The 26,106-nt window shown below is 39.5% G+C and overlaps 1 protein-coding gene and 1 long non-coding RNA gene across 4 annotated transcripts in view; one reads left to right on the plus strand and one right to left on the minus strand.

Moving 5' to 3' along the window:
* Nucleotides 1-215: 215 nt before the first annotated feature.
* Nucleotides 216-26,106, minus strand: part of LOC120762173 (uncharacterized) — a 53,130-nt gene continuing 27,239 nt past the window's right edge. The window contains exons 2-4 of one of the 3 annotated variants that reach the window (XR_005703851.2): nt 3,909-3,994; nt 2,119-2,419; nt 216-295 (exon numbers count right to left, since the gene is read on the minus strand). This is a non-coding gene — a long non-coding RNA (uncharacterized LOC120762173). Of the gene's footprint in view, nt 414-1,449; nt 2,420-3,908; nt 3,995-26,106 lie in introns of those variants that run through there. The other 2 variants (XR_005703850.1, XR_009208466.1) reach the window with 2 other exon arrangements.
* On the plus strand, nt 6,143-7,117 carry LOC120762172 (testis-specific serine/threonine-protein kinase 1-like). The gene has a single exon (XM_040084296.1). It carries the CDS (start codon nt 6,143-6,145, stop codon nt 7,115-7,117), a length of 975 nt encoding a protein of 324 aa, XP_039940230.1.

Genomic DNA, 26,106 nt, shown 5'->3' on the forward strand with positions numbered 1-26,106 from the left:
CTTTTGGTACCATCACACAGCTTTGTAGTGCAAAATAAAATAACTACATTAGTAGCTGCATCCTGAAAAGGAGCTTAACTCTTTCCAAGGCTAAAAACTGATTAGCTAACACCTACCAGAGACATGAGTTGGAAGAAAAACCAGTCAACACATTAAAATATAAAACACAACTTGGGAATGATTAAAGATGCCGTTTTCAACACATCACCTTCATGCTCCATGCTTGCTGCTCCCTTTCTTTGCATTGAATCTGTGGCCTTTGTCCAGATGAGGTATGAGATGTTCATATTTCTGTCTGCAAAAATGCAAAGACCCATGGAGAAGTGAGGAATGCAGGCCTGGTGCAACCCAGACTCCACAGAGCAATCACCAGGGCAGCAGCATCATCTGCATCCTCCAGGGCAGGAGCCTCCCTGGAATGAAGGGACAGAGCATAATTTATCTGACTCACAGGTATTTATAGCTGTTCATTGCCCACCAGAGCCTACATCCTGTTTTTATGATGGAAAAAAATGGAGGATAAAACACAGTCACTGGTAAAAAAATCCAAATTTGGAGTTTGAGCTAAAAAAATCAGATGAAGTGGGGTACATGAAAAAACTATTTGCAAGTCCTTGGAAACAATATTTCATATTGTACATGATGACTTCTACCCTTAATGATTTAATGTGGTTTGATCTGTACCCAAGAACTCCTAAGACAAACAAAAATACTGACTTGCAAATCACCTGTAGACACAGTTAATGATTTCCAAAAGTTCATGTTACTGAGTTTACCAACTTTCAGACTATTAAGTAATTTTTTTCTTTAAACTATAGTCTGTGAGCTATTGTTTGTCTTTTGCTCTACATCATCCTTTTGGACAGTTCTAAACACAGCTCAGACACTAATCCTTCATGTCCCTTAATTAGTTACCCACCCTCTGCTGTCACTTTTTTAAATGCATATAAACATCTGGTTTGACAATTATTGTCATAACAGTTATTTTATTGGAAATGTCTTTTTTTCCCCACACTCTCCTCATTTCTTTAGCAAAATTCTCTCAGAAAGCAATTGCACGGGTATCAAGGCAATAACTGGAGTCTCTTGGAAGCATTTAACTTGTTTGTTAGTTTCAGTGCTCCTTAATATTATTCCTTCTGAGTCAGGTCATCACACTGCTGCTCTCTGCTGTCCATAAGAAGAATCCACAGGAAATTATTACAGACATGGCATTCATTTTAGGCTCTATAACAAACGTATGTACACTGCAAATTTCTCATTTCTAATTTTTCTTTCTTGCGAAAATCAAATCTAATTGTAACTGGCAAGAAAATCCATGTAATTGCAAATGCCACGAGTTAAACATGAGAGGAATCAGAGGGTTTTGCAGAGCAGTTGCACTCGCACCTGAATTTTGTACAAACTACAGAATACATGGTCACCTTTAGTCCTTAATTCTTTATTTCTGTTTCACCACGACCTGATGAAAAATTCATTCAACAAATACTTTTTGGTATGTAATGAATGGATAATTAGGTCCAAATTTCCACATTGCAAATGATCTCTGCATGGGCCGACTTCAAAATAGTACAGAGAATACAGCTGTCACTTAACAGTAGTTTGCATACCTTCCATCATGACAAGGCAGAAAATGAAACTTTTAAGAACAGGAAATCACTGAACACCTCGAAGATTCAACAATAGAAGATGAAAAACATTACCATTCTTGCATGATTTTTAAATTGGATGGTTAGAAGTCATTAGAATGAATCCATTTCCAGGGCAGGAATTCTTCTAAAGGGAACAATCTTTCACAGTGAGTCTCTATACTGGGTTCTCCTACCTACATTTTAAGAACAAATGCTATATACGAAAGAGAAAACAATTCTTGCCAACTGATGGCACAATCCATGATAGATGTAATTGTGTGAATACATGCATCGAGTGAAAAACCTGTACCTGACACAAGTACAGCAACATTTGTGAGAACATAGGTTTAGCCTACAATAAGAAAAACGATGCAACTGAAAACAGGAAATTTTACAGGAAGTGGCATTAGGTGTTCCCCATTCCTATGGCTTTATTCTCCTGCGATTCAGTTAATGCTGCCCCCCTTTTCCTGTGCCCATCACTTACCATTTCACTTTAATTGCACTACCCATGGCCTCCTGAATAAAACCATCCAGTATCCTGAAAATCTGACAGTCATGCCTAATTATATGTGCAACACCAAAGAGAGGCACAGCTTCGACAGAAGTTGTGAATCTATTTTTGCACGGGCGTATCAGAGATATTCTGATTTAAAGTTTGGCTGGGAACACAGTGAGCCTATTTAGATTTTGGCCTCTTACTCCAAAAATCCCTTCATCCATTTTATTTAGGATGCTTCTTCTGTTCCAGTTCTTGATATGACGGCGAAAAGAGCCTCTAGAAATGCCTGAAAAAACACCAATGAAAACAACTCACAAATAGAAATTTTTCAGCATTCTGAGTTAACAATAGCAGCTGGATTGTCCCCAACACATGGATGGGATCAGTCAGTCTTCCAGGTGCTCATGGCTACAAGCAACAAACAAAACTGTCTTAATTATGATTTAACATAAATTAGGATTAGCATGCCCAGGAAGGCTTAGTGGGTTATCAGCAGCGTGCATTTTACCCAAGCTAGCATTTTGTGTGCTCTCAGTTCTGCCATCTGTTTATCTCCTCATGTAGGTTGACTCTGACACAAAAGGAATCCATGACAGGTAAGGCTGGATTTATTAAATTCTGTATAGAATAAAATCCTAAAAGAACTACCACACAAGCAGCCATGTACTTCATCCAGCATGTGGGATTTGTTTTTAATTAAAATGTTTATTTTCAGCTTAAATGTCTAAAAATGCCCTACATACTCTGAAGAAAATGTTCCCCAAGTAGTGGTCAATACCTGTGACAATTTCACAGAAACAGACTGTTCTCATTTTGTTTTTATGCAATGTTCTTATGAAACCTGGACTATTTTCACGCTTGATGTTCACAGCATGTGCTTATTCCAAGAACTGTGTTCATAAGCAAAACATTTAAAAAATTTACAAAAGGACTTTTCTAGTGTTCTTACACTCATAAGTGACAAGCCTGAAACACAAATGTGTTTCATAATTGCTTGAAATTTTTCTCTTTTTTTTTTTTTTTCCTTTTTGCTTGTTTTTGAAGTCTCAATTCACTGAACATTTATTGTGGAAAACTATTTTGATAGGTCTCAGAATAAAAACACCTGTCAATCCAGAGAAGAATATCCACAACATCCAAGTCCACCCAGTGGAGAAGATGAAATATAAGGATTTCAATTTTCAGAATTCTGAAATCCCTAATTCTGACCCAAGAATCACCTTTGGGTCACCAAAAAACCCCATTCCCCTCACTAAGATTAGCAACTGGCTTTTCAGTGTCCCCATTCTTGCCAGATTTAGGCAAAATATGATGAATGGCTTTGGCAGAGCTGTCACCACCAGGATGTTAACATTCTCCCAGGAATATCAGCAGCTCCAGCTCTCCTACAATGCAGAATTACAGAGGAGAACAGAAAGCTGTGCAGAATTCAGACCACACAATGAAATTCTACCTTAGGGTTTGCACATAAGATCTTGCACTTTAAGAACAAAAACCCCACACGTGCAAGGTTGGAAATAAAAGTCAATCTGGAGTTTTATATCTCCAAAGAAATTTTATACAAATAAATCATATTTTAGAGTCCCTTCAGACACTGAAAAATATTCCAGGAAATTGCCAAGAAAAAAATTTGGTGCCAGCAGAGTGCTTCCCATGACAATACTCTAAAAAACCCACTCAATTTATTGTGCGATAATTCTTCCATATTAGAAATCCGAGACAAATGCGTTGTGAAACATCTGCGAAAAGAAATCACAAATACTAAAAATCAATACCTAATTCCGGTAGGGCTGGAAAATGCTTTCAGTGGTAAAACCCAGGACGGCAACTGAGCCCCACGCAGCCTCTCACTCACTTTACCCTGGGGTGGGTTGGGGAGTGAATAAAAGTAAGAGAACATGGGTTTGTCTCAACCAATGGATGACATGGGTTGAGATAAAGGCAGTTTAACAGGAAAGCAAACCAAGGGACTCACTCCCCACTCCCTGCGGCAGGCAGGTGCTCCATCACCTGGAACAGTGACTTGGGAACACAAACACCATCACTGCAAGCGTCCCCCCTTCCTCCTGCTGCCCAGCTCTGCCTGCTGAGCGTGATGCCAGATGGGCTGGGACATCCCCTGGGTCACCTGTCCTGGCTGTGTCCCCTCCCAGCTCCTTGGGCACCCCCAGCCTCTCTCTGGTGGTGAGGAAAGAAAAAAAGCTCTGTGTTAGTGATGCTCAGTGATGACAAAACCAGCCCTGAATTATCAACTGCATCCCTTTATATAAATTTCAGAAGGATGACGATAAGAAAATACGCAAAGAACAGGCAGAGCATGCGTGATGCATTTTGGGTAACCTTGCACCAAATATAAAAACGTCTAGATGCAAAACGGATTTCCTAAAGAATTAACAGGCTGACATGAAGATCAGCCATCTACACTAAAAGCTGGAGTGGTTTTAAGCATGAGTAGGTGATATGAGGCCATCCAACATTTAATACAAGGCCACATTTTTATTTACACCTGAAAAGAGCCAATTAAATTAATGCCCTGGAAACAACCAGATGTAATAGTCCGCTGTAAATCTTTATGCATTCTTGCATGTATTTTAAAGACTTTTCCCCTTCCTTGTTCTTTGCAATGTCATCACAATGGTTTATGCCTTCCTCTCACAGTTCAGATATTGGCTGCACCTTCAGGACAAAGGCATGATGCTGAATAGTTACACCTATAATTTGAAATTGTCCATGCCCTTAGGAACATTTGCTACAGCATAACGTCAGGAGTTGCTCTTTGCCCCTTCCCCAAAAATTTTCCCTTCTATGTGGCTGTTGAAAGACTAAAACAAAAACATGCAGGGCAGCATGTGCTAAATATCCACTGGAAATCCTCCTTAAAATCAAAACAAAAGACTTGATGCAATAAAAATATCATCACTTAACATGGAAAAACCCCAGGTTTAATCCCTTGAGAACATTCCAGACCTGCAGTTTAACTTTCTGCTTTGTTCATATTTATTGTAACCTTAGAGACTCTGGAATAAAATCTTTAATAGAATGCCATCTCTTTGGAAGCAACCCAGAGTATTTTACCTAATATCAAAGAACAGAACTACAAAATTATTATTATTACTGTTGTTATTATTATTATTATTGAAAGTGAGTGCAATTTTCTGTGATTTTCAGTATTTAATCTGGTTATGTGGCTGTACCCTGCAATGTTGTTGTGGCTAATAAAAATTAACTTTTCTCTACGGTTTCTTGGGAGGTTTACCAGCACTAAGTGCTAAAAGCAAGGAATGAAAGGCACATACACTGTTCCTAAAGGGAGATTATCTGCAGTGGCAATTTTGAATTCCCATAGAATTATTTTCTTCTGAAATGAGGAACAGATTCCTAGAACTCCAGTAAGAAGACTGACATAAAACACTGAACTGCTGGGACTCCAGGTACACCCTGGAAGACTCAGGTCGGTCACTTGTTATTGCAATCAAACTCAAAAAACAGCACTTATTAACAAACCAGGATCTATCACACCACCAAAAAAAAAAAAAAAAAAGAAAGAAAGAAAGGCTTTTGAATGCACTGCTCCACAAATTCTCATTCCTCAGCTGGCTTTTGTTACTCTCCCAAAAATCACACAGTATATTGCAGTAACAATGCACAGCAACGGCACAACTGAAAAAAAGCGTTACAAAACGAAGATATAAAACAGTTCCCCTCCTTGACCATCTTAAAAAAGAGAAATGCATCTTTGAAATGATCTGTTTTCTGATTGCCATGCATGGGGGCAACCGCCAGTGAGGGCAGAGCAGCCAGTGCCCCCACGCCGAGGTTCGTCCTCCGTGATGTCACAGAGCAGTCCCGAGAGGCGACAGAATCATCCTTCCAGGGCGACTGCTCGCGAGATCACCCGCACACGCTGGCCACCAGTGCCCCGGCAGGCACCACCGGGCGCGGAGCACAGCCCAGCAGCACAGGATGCAGAGCAGCTCCCGCTGGGGCAGGTCCCTGCAGCTCTCCCAGCATGGACACTGTGGTGCTTAAGAAGAGGGGCTACAGCCTCGGGGACGCTCTTGGAGAAGGCTCCTATGGAAAAGTGAAAGCCGCCTACAGCCACCGCCTGAAGCGCAGAGTGGCCATCAAGATCATCGACAAGAAGAAAATTTCTCCGAACGTCCTGGAAAAGTTTCTCCCCAGGGAGATGGAGGCTTTGATGCGACTGCACCACCCCTCGATCATCGAGACCTACGAGATTTTTGAGACGTCCTCTGGGAAGGTGTACATCGTGATGGAGCTGGGGGAGAAGGGCAGCCTCCTGAGCTACCTCACCAGCCAGGGGGCCATGGAGGAGAGCGTGGCTCGCAGCAAGTTCCAGCAGTTGGCTTCTGCCATCAAGCATTGCCACGACCTGGACTTTGCCCACAGGGACCTGAAATGCGACAACATCCTTCTCGACAACGATCTCAACTTCAAGCTGTCGGACTTTGGCTTTTCAAAAGCCCTGGCTCGGGATGAAAATGGAAAGACCGTTCTCAGCAGCACCTTCTGTGGGTCTCTGGCATACTCAGCCCCCGAGCTGCTCGAGCACGTTCCTTGTGACCCCAGGATTTCGGACATGTGGAGCCTGGGCATTATCCTGTACGCAATGGTTTTTGCTTCACAGCCATTCGATACTTCCAACGTCAAGGAAATGCTCCAGGTTCAGAAACAACAGAAGATCCCCTTACTCAAGTCAAAGCATCTCTCTGCGGAATGCAAGAACCTCATCATCCACTTGCTCCACCCTGACGTGTCTCAGAGGCTCTGCATAGACGATGTTTTGAGACACCCCTGGCTGCAGCCCCCAAAGCTCACGCACAGCCTGCGAGCTTCAGGAGGGGGTGACCCCAAAGCCAACGGCAAGAGAAGCCCAAAGAAAAACACGATATCAAATCCCATTGTGCGTAAGTGTAAGGAGTGGAGGAGGAGATCAGATTCCCTTAAGGATACTTTCCTTTAGCAGGGCCACAGCGATGGCCTCGCCTGTGAACTGCGTTAGTTTAAGCTCACATTAAAGAGAACCTGTCTAAAATTCCCTATGGCAGTTGTGTCCCCGCTCCTGCACAGCGCACCTGAAGGAAGAGCTTTAGCACCGCCAGAGCCAGGACCGTGAAAGAACGGGGGAAATAATGAGCGGGAGAAGTTTTAGAACACGCAAATAAACTGCAGAGGAGCCCTTTGTATGTGATACTTGAAGGAGGAGTGTATTTCAAACGTGACAATGCAATTTTTTTAATATATCTGAATGTCAGACCTGGTGTGCTTTATAACAATTTATAACTATTTTACAACTCAGACTCTAGGATCTGCCTAGATGTACTGCTTATGAATCAAAATTTAGCTGGTTTCCTCTTTCAAATTTGAGTCTTTCAACAACAACAAAAAAAAGTGCAATGGAAACCATCTCCCTGTATTTAAAAAGTAACAAAAATTACAAATCAGTTGTACCGTAGCAGAGGTTTTAAGTCAAAAGGAATGGGGGAAGAGTTTTCATTAATTAGCAAGGGAAAAATAGAAAAAACACAGATCCAAACATCAGCTGCCTTTTAACTGAATCTTACTGCCTGAGCAAAAGACATGCATGAATAACAGATTTCTTTTTCCTGTAACAAGAAATATTATGTTAGACATTAAAAGATAAAACATCTACGTTCAATGCTACGCTTGTTTAGCCTAAAACTTAAAAAATAATGCTAATTATTTTATTTGCATTACAGTCCTTCAAGGTAGTCCTAATCAAGGGTCATTTTTAAAGCCTGCAAAATAAAAAGTCTTCTGTCCCACTGGTACATTTACCTCTAGGTCCCATAGGATTGATTCAATTGGATAAGTTATGTGAGCACACATTTACAGCCCAGTCGCTTCCCGCAGAAAAACACCAAAAAATGTCATATAGGTAAAATCTGATCCCAGTGGAGACTGTGGGAGTTTTATTACTCAATTCTTTGGTACTCAAATAATTGCCTATCACTAAAAACAAAGCAAAACAATTATAATTTCATGGGTCTGCTTGGCCAGAGACATTGGGCCAATTATTGATCTATGAGGGTATCAATCCAACACCTGAGACATCACCTGCACAAATGATGACCTATTCATAATTTAGTGTTGCTTAGAAAGGTCAGGCTACTACCTTTAACTCTTTATAAAACAGAGAGAAAGTAAAGTTGAAGTGCTACTGAAAAGTAGCAAAGTGTCAGAAAGTACTCTAACGTACAATTTGGCAAGACAAAAATTATGTTTATCCACTATTTCATCCATTACTCTTTACAGAAAATATGCTGTTCCTACCAAAATATTATCCTAAAACATCAAACATAAAATATTGCTATTGACAAAGCCATCAAATAAAAAAAAAAACTTACCATAATTAAAACTATTATTTCCATTTAGTATGCGTGGACAACTAAATCTAATCTGGGGGGAAAAAAAAACCAAGAAACTTTTTGCTTAATAATGTAAGAGATTCTTTTTGATGCTAAGAAATCAAATGCACTCTGGAATAATTACAAACCCTACTCTGAATAGTCTTCTGCCTCAGAGAGTGGATTAAAAGATGGATTGTACAAACAGCCATTCAGCAGAGCTCTTAGTATCCTAAATAATCCAAGGAGAGACAAAGTCAGATCCAGCTCTAATTAACACTCATTGCTCGTGGCAGGAGAACATTGACATGGCACATTTCCACTGCCACATGTTTACAAGTCCCTGCCACTGAGAAGGACACTTGGACAAACAAAACTGAGCTTATGAATTCTTTGAGACGGCATTTCAGTAGAAAGCTTAAAATATAGCTTGTTATTATTTTGCTTTCATCATTTGCATTCATTTACTACCAAAACACGGCAGTAAAAGAAGGTGAAGCCATGGAAAATACTTTCTTATTCCAGTTTAACATTTCCACTTACATGAAGTTTGCATTATCAGACACAAGAGGAGACAACGTGGCTGGCCATGACCCCACGGGATGTGCCACAAAGAAGGTGTGGCACCTCCTCCTGCTGTTCTGGCACCTCCTCAGACGGGATCACGAGCCCCACGCTGCAATGCATATCCAGGGCAGGACTGCTACTACAGTTCAGGCACACTCTTATCTCCCGCTGCGCGTCTGCAGCCAAAATCTAAGTGCACAGCCAAAATCGAAAGGCAGGACAGCTCTCTTACCCAGAGGCCTTTCCAGCTGGATTTATTACAGATGTGAGCTGCTCTGTTGTGGAAATTGTATTAAAGATAAGCCTGACAGGCATCTAAGGAGGGTGCACTTGGCAATTCTGGTTTACTTGGGAATTCAGTTTTATTCCAGTCCTTTTAGGACATGCCATTGAAAACAAACATACTTAAGTCCTAAAAAACCTCTAGAGGAAGAGGAGCTATGAACTGCGTTGGTGAATATCACGATAATAAGCATATTAAAAATATAATTTCAGTTGAATGCAGTAAATGGGATAAAATGTGTCCTGTATAACTCCCCTCAGATTTCAAGAGGAATCAATACCATGAACTAGCACTGGGGAATGAAAATGGAGATTGTTGTAATCACTAACGCTTCAGATACAAAATCTAATTTCCACTTTCCTCTGCACATTAAAAGCGATTAAGTGAGCTTTAAAATCATCTTTTCCTTAGCCAGAAGTGTCCACACTTTCCTATCTTATATCATTGGCGCTTACAATTAATGGTTTTTATCTAACAGATACAGCAGTCATAATAAACGTTGAAGATAACTATTTAAATTTTGTCTGCATTAACATTATAATGTAACGAACCCTAATTTTATTTGCCTTGATAAATCAAAGATTAAACTTACTCAGACATTTTATCTTGCTTGCCCTTAGAATAGTTAAAGAAATTTACTTTAAATATGAATAATATGTCTTCATTTTATGAGCTTTGTTCATTTCCATGGATTTAGTTTGAAAATAAAATTATTTCTAGTACTTACTGGAATGCTGATAATGAATCTATTGAATTGATACTTTTTGGTCTATATTTAAAAATCCCTTGAACTCACTTGGAGGGGTTGGATTCTTAAAGGAGCACCTAACTCAATTTATGCTCCTTGCTATGGCACTCAAAGCCATATGAACCATTATGGACATTTCATTAAAAAATAAGGTTCAGAAAGTTACAGTTTGTCAAAAAGTCTCTCTGTACCATCCCTTCGAAATACCATGCATCGAAGTATATTTCAAAACTCAGCTTCACAATGAAATTTTGATAGATCCCTTTCCCATTCCTCACAGGGTTTTTTTAGTTCAATGCGAATTAACAGTTTTGCTCACACAGATACTGTTTCCACAATAAAACCTCTAAACATGATCACGACAGTCTCTGTACAGCCATCAGAACTGCTTCAAAACACAAAAACTCCATAATGAAATAACTGTAGAATTTTAACTTAAAGAATAACTTTTACAAAAGGATCTGATTTGGTGGAATCACACAGCATTTGCAAGCAGAGACCCAGACCAATTTGATAGGGAACACAGCGTCCAGGACTGTTCAATATCCTTCAGTATCATTGCATTTCCCCCAAAGAGGATTTATTTTGAGGTTTAATTTGCCGGTTGTGTGAGGTGTGAGCTGCCCCCCTCCTTGCCCTGCTCCATCCAGCTTCCTGGGGACTCTGGGGACAGAAAATGGCTTCAGGGCAGCCAAGGGCTGTCTGGAACAGTGACCCAGACGTCTTGCCACGATGCAAATATCACTATCAGTCAATCATTCTATTGCAGACACTGGACAGCCCACTGAGCTCTCCTGCGTGGCAGTGGCTGCACTCCAGGAGCTCCCCTTGAGCAGGGACAGCTCTCAAGGTGACCCTCAAGGCTGAAAGGTTCCTTGCCACAACAGATGCTCAGGAAATGACCAATAGTGTGTCCTAACCTTTGAAATCACAGCCAAGTGATGCCAAGGGCTGACTGCACACATAAACTCCTTGGGACATAAACCACTGGCCAAGTCTGAGACTAGGACTGGATCTAGCTCAGTCTGAGGAGTTCAGAAGGCACGGGGTTCCTTCCTGAACCTCGTGAGAGTCTCCCTGACAGCTGCTTCTGACCCTGTCCTTTAGGCACTGAATAGTCAAGTGTACCTCCCTAAAGCACTGTCACATTTACCATTTCATTTTAACTTGCTGGTTTATGTTACCAAGGTTTGCTGCTGCTTCTCTCTCTCAAGTGAAGTGCATCTCTCCATTCAGGACAAGGTGCAGTGGACAGAGGGAACAGGTGAGAGGGGTTAAACAGAGCAGCACTGGAGGAAATAAGCACTTTCTGATTCTCCTAACACACAGAAGGCAAGATATCTGTTATGCCACTTGACAGCCTGTAAATGGATGAATGACTGCCCATAATAGTGGTGATATTTACTGCCTCAGAAAGCTAATTCCTTTGACCTGAGCAGAAATGGTCACAGTCATTAGAGCTACATAAATACAACACTCAAACCTTCTTGAAGACGTAGCAGTCCTATGAAAAAAATCACAAGATTATTCATAGACATAACCAGAGCAAAAATTAATTTTTCAGCACCTCAGTGTTGAAAATTGCTCATGACAATTTTTAATGGATCAAAAGCAAAGTTCATTCAAGTCATTGGGAGTCCTTGGTCCTGGTATTTGAATCAGCACCTAAAACTTCATCTTATTTATAAAGATAATTCATATTATGCTAAGTTTTACCCAAGCAATTTCTGCAAGATGAGAACATCTAGACACGTTAGGTATTTAGTTTACTAGACTGTGTTAGACACCTAAAATTAGCATAAGTCCCAAGCACATTCCAGCATTTAATGCGTTTATCTCACAATATCCTTGTAAAGAAGAAGAAGAACATTATCTCAGCTTTACAAAGTGAAAATGAAACACTTTTAAAACATATTATGTACTCAGATCCTGTAAGCACTGAGTGCCTGATTACTGTTAAGTCTGACTATATGTGTTATACAGACTAAGCCACTGAGAAACTACCTGTGGCAAAAGTGGTCTTAACCAGGAGCACTAAAGTCATGAACTATAGTGAATAGTTACTGTTGCCTGTTTTTTCTGCCTTTGATAAAATCTAACTAAAAAAAAAAAAAATAACAAAACACCAAAAAGAAAAGCCCAAACGAAAGAAACCCCACCAATTTCAAGCATCCCTCTTCCATGTCTAGTTGAAATACGATGATTACATCATCTCTTTGTTAAACACACAGAGCTTTCCAAAGTTTGCCAAAGCTATACTTCAAGTCACTTTTACCTAGCATTACATAAAATTCTTTGAAAAAATGAGCTGAATTTTCTTCATGCTTTAATCATTATCCTTCACTCTACCAATACCAAGAGGTAAAACTAAATAAAATGGGACTGGTTTGCTTGCTCTGCAGCATCAACCTGTTCAAATAGTTTATCCCTCCCAGTGCTGCTCAACATCAGCAATCAGCCTTGAGATGTGATTTTTGTAAATGCAGTTTAACACAGAATCATCAATCCAGCAAAGTACCTGTCAAGATACATTCACCTGCAGTTTTAAGAAAATTGTGTGGGTTAATCAGAAAGCAATCTCTGCTTTCCTGATGCAAAGCTGTGAGATTTAGATTATCTTAGAGCATGGGCAATCCACCAAGGAACTGCATATTCAGAGTGTTTTTAATGAATATGTATACATTAGTCTTCTTATATTTTCCTTTAAGGAAAATCATAACATCAAAGCAAAACTAGTTTGGCCTACTACAGAAATTATTTCTTCTGTACACTTCAGTGTATATCAGAAACACATTTTCTTAGTAGTAAATATTTCCTACGAGGAGAAAGCAATATTCAGTTCATTATTTTCCAAATTCATTAATGTAAAAAAGGCCAAAATCTAATCTTGATTTTGTTAGACTATTTTGTTTTAAACTAAGCAGTGATGCAAACAAAAAATAAAATCACTTAAACAGAGCAAAATGATGTTTTCTAGGACTAGCTTCTTCCATACCTAGCCACAGGACCATGTGTACAAATGAATTAAGAGTGCCTGCATCTTGTCCTAACTTGTCATCACTGTTCTGACATAGTCCACAGCTCCAAGGCTGTCCTGCAGCATTGTCTCCTTTGTGTTCCTATCCCTTCACGTCCTTCCAAAGGATTCTTTGCATTTCTGGGAAATATTACAGAATTCACAAATGGTTGCTCAATATCAGGTTGAGCACACCTGTTGAAAGAAAGATTTAAGGACAGTTCACAGTATGTTCTAGTCTTGTACCTAGTGGTTTTTTTTTTTCTTTTTTCATGTCCAGATGGGACTGCCATTATCCTCCTTCTTCTGCTCTATGATTCATCACCAAAGATTTCCCTCGTGCACTTCTTACAGCAGGTGTTCTACCTCTTAAATGTATTCATATGGAAACCTCTGAGGAAAAACTAAGACAGTAAAATAGCACTGAATAGCAGGAATTTCAGCAGTAGGAAATTATATGGCTCATGACAGTCACCTCTGGTTTGCTATGCTCTAGTTACAGTTTAGATTAGAGGGGAACCACAGAAAACCTTGGCAAGAGTAGAGCTCCACACACCGACCCAAACTTCAAGCCAGATTTTCATGAGGCCACTTCCAGACTGACGTGTGCAACTAGAAAAATGCAAGGAAAAGGGAACATAAAACCCATAATGAAGTTCAACATCCATAAACCTTCTGAGCTAAACTAGCACACTTCAAAGTAATCACTAATAAAATTATGTGTAAGTTTTATTTACAAAGTGATTGCTTTAGAAACACTGAGCAACGGTGTACTGTGGCAAGAATTGCTAGTACAGAAGTTGTATCCCAAAGGAGATGTTTTTGTCCTCACTTTTGGTCTGTTATGGAGGGTTTCATTTAGAAAGATGGTGCTCACCTTCCCACAGTTCAGGCACTCACTGTCTGAACAGGCAGCTTTTCCTCAAACCCAGAATCTACTCACGGAATAAAATACCACCATGAAAGCTTTAAGCTATCATAAATACGAATGCAGTACACCGCATTTTAAATGCAAGGGTAAGAAAATCTGGTTTAACAAGCTGAACACTTCAGAAAAAAAAAAATCTTTCCTAAACACTAAGGGCTGCCATTACTGTACCTGTTGAACGTTTTCCAGGAAGGAAACTTTCCATTCACATCTAGAAATACTCAGAGATGTGTTCCTGGAAAGTAGAAATCCCCAGCTAGTCAGACACAGGCACTATTGAATTTCCCATTATTTGCTCATGGAGGCACAATTTTTCTCAGTTAAGCTGATGTTCCAGTTCACAGCTAAGGCACAAGAAAACTGCTGGTAAGCATTCAATTCAAATATAGCAAGATACTGCTCCTACTAAGAACAAGTACTTCTCAAAAAGCATATTAATGTCCTTTTGTATGGTTTAAAATCCAGAAAGAATGTCAGTTATCTGAACAAGTCACATTCTGTCAAGTGGAAAAGCAGATATTTTCTTTTTTGAGGTCTTTAAGCCACTGTAACTGCACACGAGGCATTAAAAATCCAAACAAAATAATTTGCAAAGCTCAAAAACAACTCAAAATTACCACTGTTCTTCAGCAATTACTTTTGAGAGCTGAAGTAGGAAGAAGCAAGTAATTTTCTTCATCTTTCACAGCTCTGAATTTTCCTGATGTCAAGGGGGGCAGAGTCACCTCCTTGGACCTGCTGCCAGTGGGGTTTTTTGGGGCAGGGCACCTTTGGCTTTCTGGGCTGCAAGGGCACATTGCCAGGTCCAGGTGAGCTTTTCATCCCCCAGCACCTCCAAGTCCTGCTCCTCAGGGCTGCTCTCCATCCATTCTCAGCCCAGCTTGTGTCTTGGGCTCACCCTCACCCAAGTGCAGGAATTTGCACTTGGCCTTGTTGAAGTTTATGAGTGATGCCTTGAGCTTTATCTTTCATGTATTTCACGTTCTGTGCTGCCCAGGTGCAGCTCTGAGCTCACACTCAGGGTCACTCAGCTCTCTGCACACAGCAGCGACACAAAACAAATCCTTTTCCTGCTGCACACCAAGGACAACTGGTACAAGTTTTCACGCCCCAAAGCACAAACAAGGGTGGTTGGAGGGAGGAACAAGAAGGATGGGACCTCACAGCCTGGAGCTGGAATTGGACAATTAAACCCCAATGTGCAAATGGACCAAAACTGATCAAAGTGTGAGAACTCGTGACCCTTTGTCCGTTTTGTGCCCATTTTGGGTCCACCTTGGGTGGAGCCCTGGCCAGGCTCTTGTCCTGCCCAAGGTGGATCCTAAAGGCCTTTCAATAAATATATACTTTGTTCTCTGGCTCTGTGCAGTCTCTGTTCCAGGTCACCTTCCCAAGGCATCACCAGAGCCCACGTCTCAAGCCCACCCAGGTCCCTCTGGGATGGAATCCCTTCCCTCCAGCGTGCCAGTCACTCCTCACCCTCAGAGCTGTCCCGCTCGCCCAGGGTGCCCTCAGTGCCACTGTCCCTGCCTGTGCCAGCCCAACACTGCCTGCCAAGGTCACCCCCCATCCCTGCTCCCAGACATCCAGCCACCGACTGCCACCCTGAGTGGGACCAGCCAGCAAGACGTGCTGAATTTTAAAGATCAACTATACTCAAAAAATTGGGGCTTATCAATAACGCAAAGTAAACCCAAAGCAATTTGGCAACACTGTGGTTTCCTATAAAGAGGCCCCTGGGTGAATAAGCGACTGTTTCAAGGGTAGCACTTGAAAATGTGCCAGAGCAACAAATTTATTGATTTAGAACAATAAAAAGGCCATATTTAGATAACTGATGGATCCAAAGCACTCTAAAATCATAAAAAGTTCTGCTTGGCTTCAGTGGGTCCTGCTTGAGGACACAGTTAAAAATAATACAAGGTTATTGACTGCAGGACCACGTAATGCCAAGGAGTTATACACAACCACTGCCTTTTAAAGGATAGATGTGCTATGACTAATATTGACTTTTCTACTCTGCATGGTTAGTGAAAGATTAGCATAATCTGCTCTTCATTTTGATACTGAATTTAGAAAGATTATAGAAGATCATTTTGTCCTGAAGTCACATAAGACAGATGTGGAAGAGAAATCTCTTCAAAGATGCCCCGGCTTCTCACCCATCCTTAACCCTTAAAGAGAGGCTCATTTTCTATGGAGTGAGAAAGGAAATAGATTCCATTTGACCTGAAAATAACAAGGACTACGGAAGAACTTGTGTTAGTCTTTCTCAGGATTGTTATCAGAAGGTATTACTAATATTAAATTTCGAGAGCCCACCACATGAAGACTTGCAATCAGACAGAAATCTGATTCACAGGAAACAGTGCCACTCACAGTCTGCATGCAAGAATATGCAACACTAAAATCTTTACAAGACAAGAGAAATTCTTAACTTTCAGCTTTCTTAAGTTTCTTATCCAAGTACCAATTGCACTTTATCTGAAATAAAACTGAGTCAATGGGCATCATTAGCTTTGTCATCCCTTTAATGAAGGGCTCCACAATATAATTTGATATTCTAGTTCTGACCTCTTCAATAAAACTTCTTGCGTGGTGACAACTACTGAAGACATTTAATAATTCCACAATATCCAGCTTTACTGACAGCACCTGAAGGACAAGTCACACAGCTGGATCTGTTTTCATTGATGCCTCACAGTCAGAAAAGCCCAAGCATCAAAATGAAAGAAATTAAAATTAAATATTACTCTTTTTGAACAACATAATTTCAAAGATTATAAATTAGATGTCACCTTGGACTATTACAGTAATTCATTTTTTTTCCATTTTCTCTTTAAAAGCTGCATGTTATTCTATTAGATTTTTTATTGATAGTCAATCAGTCTTGTAATAATTTGAGTGCATCTGGTTCTTCTCTTTTATTTCTACCCTAGAGCTTGAGTCATAGAGGATTTCTCAGAAATCATGAATATGCATTCCCAAGTTAGTAGAGGACTCAAATCTCAAGGACATTAAAAAGATGGTTTGTTTTGGAAGTCTCCTTTCCACTCTGCCACCAGAAGTAAAAGCAGCAACATTTTGCTTCTCGAGGTAAATAAGGTCTTCCTGCTGACAACATGCATAGAATGGAGACAGGATGGAGATGTACATCTGCAGGGAAAGAAATCAAGTACAGCAGCATGAAAGGACACTTGAGTTATCTGTCAGATGTGGCTCTAAAACCTTTAAATCTTCTCTGGTACAGTTTACTTTCTTAGTTGTCTCTAAGTGGCATCCATTACTCACCCAAATTATCCCAGTGTTGATTATCAGACAGGAATAGAAACAAGCTGCACACCAGATGTGAGAGGGTTTACACATAATTGTGTCGTAATTAAAACTATGTTAACTGGAGGGATTATGGCAGCATGTTCCTGCTGTGGTTACTTTCTCTCTTATCACCTCAAAGTTTGATCACAAGGCCAAAGCAGGATGATTGCTAATTACTTTTACCTTCCCATCTGTGTTCTTTGAAAAATCACACCGATTTGGTAGAGTGGGAAGGTTTCAATGTTCTACTACTCAATCCAAGATCTGGAGACTGACAAAACTGCTGGCCAAAGTGGAAAAGATAATCATTGCTGTTATCTGTGAGTTCTTTAGATTTCAAAGCAAAGCCTAAAGCACAGAACATGCTGACCTAGTGACAACCACAGTGCCTTTAAAACACTCTTGAGTGTGTGAATGTACTCTTTCGTAGCACTCTAACCCCCTGAATGCTGAATTCTTTAATTTTTCAGGGGAACAGAGCTGTTTCATATATGCTTATAGCTGATCTCAATTATTTTCACTACTGAAACACTCATATTTCCCAATCTATAAAACCCAGAGCAAGATCTCAGCACTAATTCTACTGTCACATGATGTTAAAAAGACTTTAATCAGGGATGCTTTGCCCAGAGATGATAAGACTCAGAATTATACAAAGATGAAGCAGTTAAATCACTCTGCTTTATAAATTAAAGCTGATGGTTTATTACTCTCAATGAAGCAGGAATCTTCATAAGTGAAATAGCCCAAATTAATGTACTGCTATACTTAGTGGGGAAATGAATGCAAGCCCTCTATCCTGGAGAATAACTAATTTAAACATGTTAGAATCTCATACTCTCGGATTCTCCTCCCACTCAGTAATTTTGCTCTGGTGTAGCCAACGGATTTCCAAGAGGTCACCACCAATTCACACCAGCATCAGGATCATCTGGTCCAGAGAGTTAGTGAATGGGTATTTGAAAACAGGATGCTGTAAAATGAAAAAGGTTGTGCTAAAGAATGAGAGTTTAAAGTGCATCTATGAAAACAAAAGGGACATGAAGTTAGAAATCTATATCAAAGCACGGTAGGCAATTGAAAACAGTCATGATGAAGGGAGCATGGGTGTGAAGGGTAACCGGTTTATCCAAACTTAGGAAACCTTTAACGTGCCTTTGTAGGGTCAGTACACTGCAAAAAGTTACCTGAATCCATTCAGAACTGACAAAGATAACAAAGAAATGTACTTTTACACTGCTGGTTATAGTAAGTCTGAAAGGAAAGACTCTACAAGCCCCTCTTTTTTATTAAGCTATAACTGAAAAAACTCCACTATTAGAAGAAGATGATGTGATCCTTTAAGAAGTTCAGAAATCACCCTGCTTTCCAAAAGTACAAATAAAGTCTTTGAGGCCAGCTATCATGAGTGTCCATGAAAGGTTCTACATTAACCTTCCACTCATACATAAAAACTGATTAACAAATCAGAAAGCTAAACCACCTGAACAATAAATACAACGAAGTGTCAAACACTTGCTTTTGACTTTATTTTATAATCACTTTTGTACATCAGGAGCATTGCCTGTGACATGGGACATCAGCCAGATGAGGCAGACAGAAAAATAGCACAGCAACAACGAGGCTTAAATACACAACATGCCCTTCTCCAGGGTCTTACGCACAGAAGTGCCCTGCACTGTGGAACCTCTCCCCTCTCACACTGGAACCTCCGGTGTTCATTCCTGCATTCAGCTTTTTTCTCTGAAGTTTAGAATAAATCACAGTGTTAAAAAAAATATTCAGGAACAGCTGAGAAGTTCAAGGAGCATTTCCCAGGTCAGATTCCTCATTATTTTTCTTCTTTAATTCCCTTCACAAGCTGCCATTCTCACTGGCTCCTGAAGAATTACTAATGCAGCACTGTAAGGATTCAAATTATATTCACTTTTCTCTCCGGCCTCTTTCTGACCACCTCATTATTATTCTGCAATCAGGAACCTCATGTTCTTTGTCCATTTCAGACACAATCATTCATCTCTCCCAATTCCTAGGTATTCCAACTCTGTTTCTGTCTTTGGTTATATTTCTGATGTTCAGCTCTTGGTACATAAGGCGTTACATGCATTTTTTACTCCTAAATTTTCTTGGTAACTTCTGATTTTAAGATGAAAGTGCCAACATTTAAAGTTGCAAGGTTTCCATTTTGTCACTGCCCATCTGGGGCTAGACATGAGCACAGTAAGGCCACAGGAGAAATTTCCAAACACTTCATATCACAAACCCTCCTGGAAGTGACATTGCCTGCATGTTTCCTTCTACAGTTATAAAACAACTGCATTTTCTGTATCAAGCCTTTAGTAAAACTGCTTGTCAATGTGAGATTCCTCTCATTAACTGATGTAAGCACAGTTCTGTATTACAGGGTAAATTTAAAAAAGAAGAAAAATGTGATCTACACCCTTTAGTCTCCAAGTGCAATGAAAATGGTTCACCTTTTTCCCACAACAAAATTCAGCATCTTCTGCAGATCCCAAGCTCTGTAAAAGTAGTCTGAAAGAAGTGGCATGCTACTGCACTTGCACTGCATTCATTATAGATCAAAGCACTTCCATGGTATCTTCCACGTTAGAAGCTCATGTTCCACCAGCAGCGGCTTCCCTGTATGCAAGACATTCTGGGAACAAGAACTATCAAATTTCAGAAACCTCAGCTGCTGGCATAATGGTTATTTCTACCTACTTCTTTCATTGCTTTTCTGTAATCACTTTCTAATGATTTAAAAATCTCCTGGCTTTGTTTGACAGAAAGGCAAAGCGGCTGCTGGATTGGATCACCATCACGCCTCTGGCACGCGGCCAAGGAAAGGTTTCTTTGCAAGGACTGGTAAAATTTTGTCTCCTTTTGAAACAAACAAACAAACAAAAAAAAAAAACCTATGAGACAAGTTACTAAGCTAAGCCAACTTGGTGCTAATTTGTATAAAGCTTTGTCTCTGATCCCTTGCAAGGTTTGTAGAATGATGAGCATTAACCTCACACAAGGCTCATTTCAGAGGCTGGAATAGCCATAAATGCATTTTCTCTTTGATTCATCGCTGGCCCGCACGTTCCACGCTCGGTTTCAGGGAGGCACAATGGCTGTTGAACTCCACAGCTCTGCGTGTTTGGGGCAATGAAGATCCTTTATTTCATATTTGTGACAAACTAACGTTGGGGTTCTTTAATACCTTCCGTGCATGCGTGGATCTTTAACACATTAAGAACCTTAATTGCACATTATCCCAATGTCCTCTCCGGTTACAATTCTATCATTAACACAGAATTATACTGAATATTTCTAATATAATGAGGCTATAAAAATCACCAGGATTCTGTAACTTGGAAAATATTTCTCTGGGCCTCAGCTGGCTTGTAGATTATAAGATGAAGCTTAATACTCAATACCTCACTGAATTCTAGCCACAGGAGTATAAATGCCAACATTGTTTTTGATATAGACCTACACCCTTAATTGTAAAGACTTTTAAATGCTAAGAATACTGGGTGTGAATGAATTGCAAAACTTAATTTTGTACTACAATTTTGAATGCGTGCTTCATCTAATTCTGGGTTGCTGATGAAGCGATCCAGGTGGTGAGTTTTAATTTCAGATGCCTTTCTCTGCATATTAGGCTCTGTCGATTCATCAGTTTATAACTATTGGTCATAATGACTTTTTTTTTTTTAAAGGCAATGAATTCCCACTTCAAATTAAAATTCTAGATGTGGAGTCTCCTTCTCTGGAGATATTCAAAGACTGCCTGTGCAACCTGCTCTGGGTGACCCTGCTTTCTGCCTGAATACTGAAAGTAAGAATACAGTATAAAATGCACTTCAGATAATTCTGGGTAAAAATGTTTGAGAAAAACTTCTCTGAATGGATATTGGTCACACCGTATTATTTTTATGGTGTTTGTGTACAGCAATTAACATGCAAAAAATTACCCCATTTTGCCAAACAAAATCATTTTCAGAAAATGAAACCACATATTAATTTAAAGAAGGCAAATACAGCAAGTAGTTACAGTAGTTAAAGCGTCAATGTGTAGAATTTCCTGCAGCATTAACATTGCAAATACCTAAGTATTTAAAAGTAAAACTTGTATATGTATTACCAGGTAGACTGTATATTAAGATCTCAGAAGACATAAGGATTTTTCTGTTCTTTCAGCTTTTATGGCATGTCAGGAGCGTACCTTGCTCTCAATAGAATAAAATTCTTTAAATTTTAAAGGGATACCATTTAGCACAGAGCCCATGGTAAGGATAGCACGAGGTCCTCCTCATCAGGTCTGCAACCTCATAAAGACACAACTACAAGCAACTTTAATCCTGCACCTCAAAGTGACAATATTGTGGGTTCATCATAAAATCACTTTGATTTCCTTACTCTACATCTGACTTAAGCCTTCATTAATTCTAAGAAAATCAAGTAGGTGATTAAAGCAATTAGCACATTTTGATTTTTCACAACTCTGCAGCTACTTTTAAGCTGCATGTGATCTTTCTATCATTAGCTTGGCATTTTTGTTGCAACTGAAATCCCATCTAAGCCTCAATAATCACAGCCATGTGATTGCAAGCAATCAGAAATCAGGTGAGTTACGACAAAAAAAATTACGATTCACACGAGATTAACACATTGTATTACCGTGCTCTTTGCTAGGAATGGCTATTGATATCCAAACAGCGGGATAGAGGGATTTACATTGTAAAGTTATTTATTCCTAATGCACCCGTCTCATCTGATTATTAATAACACTGCTGCTAGGTACATTTATTTTATTCGTGTAGTTAAGCCCAGTATTTGGGAGTAGAAGGTCACAAGCTAGGAAAAACCTGCCTGATGAAGGTAAAATCTTGCCCTAATATAAAACTGCTCTTCTTATTCTATCCATTAATTGCTGTTAGACATGCTTCACTAATGATCCCCTAAAACAAATTCCATGGATTTTTATCTCCTCACTGCAGATGGAGAGAGAAGATCTTTGCAACAATCCTCTGAAGCAATACATTTACATATGTAGCAACTCTCATTAATTTTCATTTTCATTACTCAAGACAAACTGACATTTTTCTCTTCACCAGTTAAGTAAATTCTTTTCACAGCGTTTCAAAGGCTGTTTTTAGCCCATGTTTTTGTCAGCACATAAAGTTTTCTAGTGTTTGAGGTTGACAAGCATTAGTATCCAGACATTTACACTGCAGTCGAGCTATTCATGATAAAAAGTTTCAAATCAAACCTCAGGAGCTGGGACAGTCTATTTTTTAATCACTAAACCAAACTTACACAACCAGACTTAAAAAGATAGGGAGAAAAAAAAAAATTCAGAGCAGTTATGAATTGAACTTAGAGTGAAAAATAATACAAATAAAGACCAGCTTAGTATAACCAGCATCTGATAGGACACCCAAATGCATCTCCCAAAGTGGAGTCTTTTAATATATTAATTACCTTGGGTGAAAATCATAAGTCTGTTAGAAGACCTGAGAACACCAACACATCTTTTATTGTTCCAAGAGCTTCTCTATATTCTATTCCTTCCTGTGCTCAGGCATCTCTCAGAGATCTCAGGCTGCTCCAATGATTTTAAAAGTCATGTTGGTCACTATTTGACTGAGATAGCTTTTCTAAATCAAAAGGCCATGCCTGGAGTGAAATATGAATAGAGAAGAATTCCTTGTCACTCCTTCCCCAAATAAAAACTGCATCTCTAAGCTTTCCTCATTAACCAAAAGAGGTTTTAATTTAAAACCCTGGAGAAAGTTAGAAATACTTAAATCCAGCCTCTTTTCCTGATTTCCTCTGGGATTTAAGGCAGGCTGTGTGATCCAGCTGCTCTAATTAGCACAGTAAACTGCAGTTTTGCTTATAAGAAGAAACAAATTAAAACTTTATTCTTCCGTTTCTCAGTAAACTGTATTCCCCAAATAAAATAAATTCTCAAAAGAGTACTAAAGATAGAATACATTTCACATAACTTTACTTTGACCAAGACAGGAAAAATGTTTCCACCTTTTCCTAATTTATCAGCTTGATTTTTCACTGATATTAATTCTCTGTTAATTTCAATCTGACAGTCATGGAAACACATAACAAATCGTACTAGGAACTGAAAGGTCTAAAAGAAATAGGTCATGAAAATATTTCCATTTAGAAAAACAAGAATAACAATATAATATGTGCTTCTCAAGCCCACTCAGCTCATAGCACACTGCTGGTAGGTTTTTCTTTTTGAGATTCCTGATGGAGAGCAATGCTTTTAATGAATCTAGATTTGGAAGCACACCTCACACCTCCAGAGGCTGAAGTGGTTTTAAAAATTCCACTAAAGCTTACTGTGTACACCATAGCTTCTATTCAACTAATTCAAAGTCAAACCACATTAATCCAGAAATGCAAATTTAATGTATTACTACTCATCCAGCTCTTGACATTGCTCTGTGTGGACCCTGGCTGGACTCCATTTGCCCACCCAAAGCTGCTCTGTCACAAAGAAAGGCTTGTGGATCAAAAACCAGCCAGGGAGATCATCACCAGCCACCATCACAGGTAAAATGGCCTCAACCTGGGGAAATTAATTTAATTTATAACCAGTCAAATCTTTAAAAATACCTTCCCTCCCTCCTCCCCACTTCTTCCTGGCTCAGCTTCACTCCTGATTTCTCTGCTTCCTTCCCTTCAGTGGCACAGCAGGACACACACACAACAGCAGGCCCTGTCAGCTTGGATGCTGGGGATAAGAAGTTGGGAGGAACAAGTCCCAAGTTAGCATTTCTACTCCCAGAGGTGTTCCCCAGTTCAAACTGCATCAAATTTTACACTAAATCTAAAGCCTGAGACTGCCATGGCCCAGAGATCATGAGTTTGAGTGATATTCTGACAGAACCAGAATATTTTATTCCAACAGCAACTGAAATTTATTATCAGAATTGATATTTTATTAGATTTGTAGGTGCTACCCCATTAATGCATGCCAGGAGGGAAGCCCATATAATTAAAATTCTATGAATATAAAATTAGTAGAAACTCAATTACGAAGCACTTCATGAACAGAAGAAAACAAATAACCCAGAAAAACAGCATGAACATCCTGCCAGGAAAACACTCTATTTAACACCCATTATTTTATTAATGGTGCGACATGGCAAACGTCAGTCTCCCCAGTAGTTTGATTTAGACTGACCTAATAAATTATTTGCCAGTGTAAGAAGATTGTTTCTTAATTCATAAGCAATTCCACACGTATTTATAGAATAACCCCACTGAGATCAGTGGAAGCAAGAGTAATCCTGGCTGGCTATATCCTCTTTGCTGCAAAAAATGTGCCTCCTGTAGCACAAAGGCAGGGTGAAGATGGGAGTAACCTTACATTAATTATGGAGCTTTCTAAACAGGTGTTTAAAAAAGTCTCAGCCAAGAACATAAGGATTCTTCTGTACCACTAGGAAGGAATAAAAAAAGTAAAAAAATGACAATCTAGGGAACGTTTGATGATCATTTAAGCACTGTTTAATCACCATTTACAGGTGACCAATAAAGGACGGTCTGTGTAAGGAAAAGAAGCAGGAATTGAGGTGGTAGCTATCAACTAAACACCACTCCTACCATAAACACTATGAAATTAATATCAAATATCTAGATTTGTGATTCTCCTCACTTAACTCCTTTGTTGATGTTTTTGCTATATATTTTTCTAATAAACATGGGTGTTATTAACGAGTGAAATAAATCAATCCTTCTCTTTATCCTACAGTAATACAAAATATTAAGCAGCATACCAGAAATTCCAAGCCTCACTGCACACTTTTTAGATGTTTTCTCTCTCTTCTCTCTCCCTCTATTCAATAGGAAAATGAATGAGAAAATATGGCCTAAATCATCATTCATTTTCAGCTGACCAGTTCTGATCTTTTTTGGCTGCTGAAGCCTGACCCAAACCCCACCAAAATCAATAGCAATCTGTCCAGTCACATGCACTGCCAACTTCACGGATTGACTGTTTCACCCAGCAGTGCTTCCACTGCTTGTACATGAGACACCAGAAAACCTCAACTCTCACCATTTGTGAAATTCTCTGCTCCTACACGCACTTGTTCTGCTGACAAGATTTATTTGGTGAGATCTTATTACACAGCAGCTAATGGAGTACGAGAAATGGCAACTTTCTCATTTCCTTATTGATTTTTCCCTCTTTCAGCTCTCAAGCAAGTGCTTCTCAGCACGCTGAATTTCCCTATTTGGAAAGTCAATTACCATCTACTTTCTCCTGATGTTAAAGCACTAATAGAACAGAAGGGAAGGGCGGGGGGAGAACAACAATTTTGGTGTTTTCCTTTATTATACAACACCTTGGTTAAAAAAAAAAAAATAGCGTTGGCAAAGATATAATCAAAACCAGAACTCAATTTCTAGCCCGTCCAGGCAGGATTTATTGTACATCCCTCATTTAATTCATCCATATCAAGATTCATTAGGCACAACACTGGTAGCCAACTGTGCTGCTCTGGTAAAACACGTGCATGCACTGCCACTGCAGACAGGTGAAATGAGAACCAGCAGAAATCAACCCTGAACATCTCTTTTTCCCTTTCAATTCCCAACCCAACGTAGCCACACGGTTTCCCTTGAAAACCTCCATTCACTGTGTAATTTTGAAAAAAAGGAATGCCAAGACAAACACAACTCAAGGTACTTTTAATCTAA

The sequence above is a fragment of the Hirundo rustica genome, chromosome 21 (assembly GCF_015227805.2).
Source record: "Hirundo rustica isolate bHirRus1 chromosome 21, bHirRus1.pri.v3, whole genome shotgun sequence".
Classification (NCBI taxonomy): Eukaryota; Metazoa; Chordata; class Aves; order Passeriformes; family Hirundinidae; genus Hirundo; species Hirundo rustica.

What these genes read in the sequence shown, in the direction of transcription:
- LOC120762172 (XM_040084296.1), top strand. Translation starts at nt 6,143, where the DNA reads ATGGACACTGTGGTGCTTAAGAAGAGGGGCTACAGCCTCGGGGACGCT.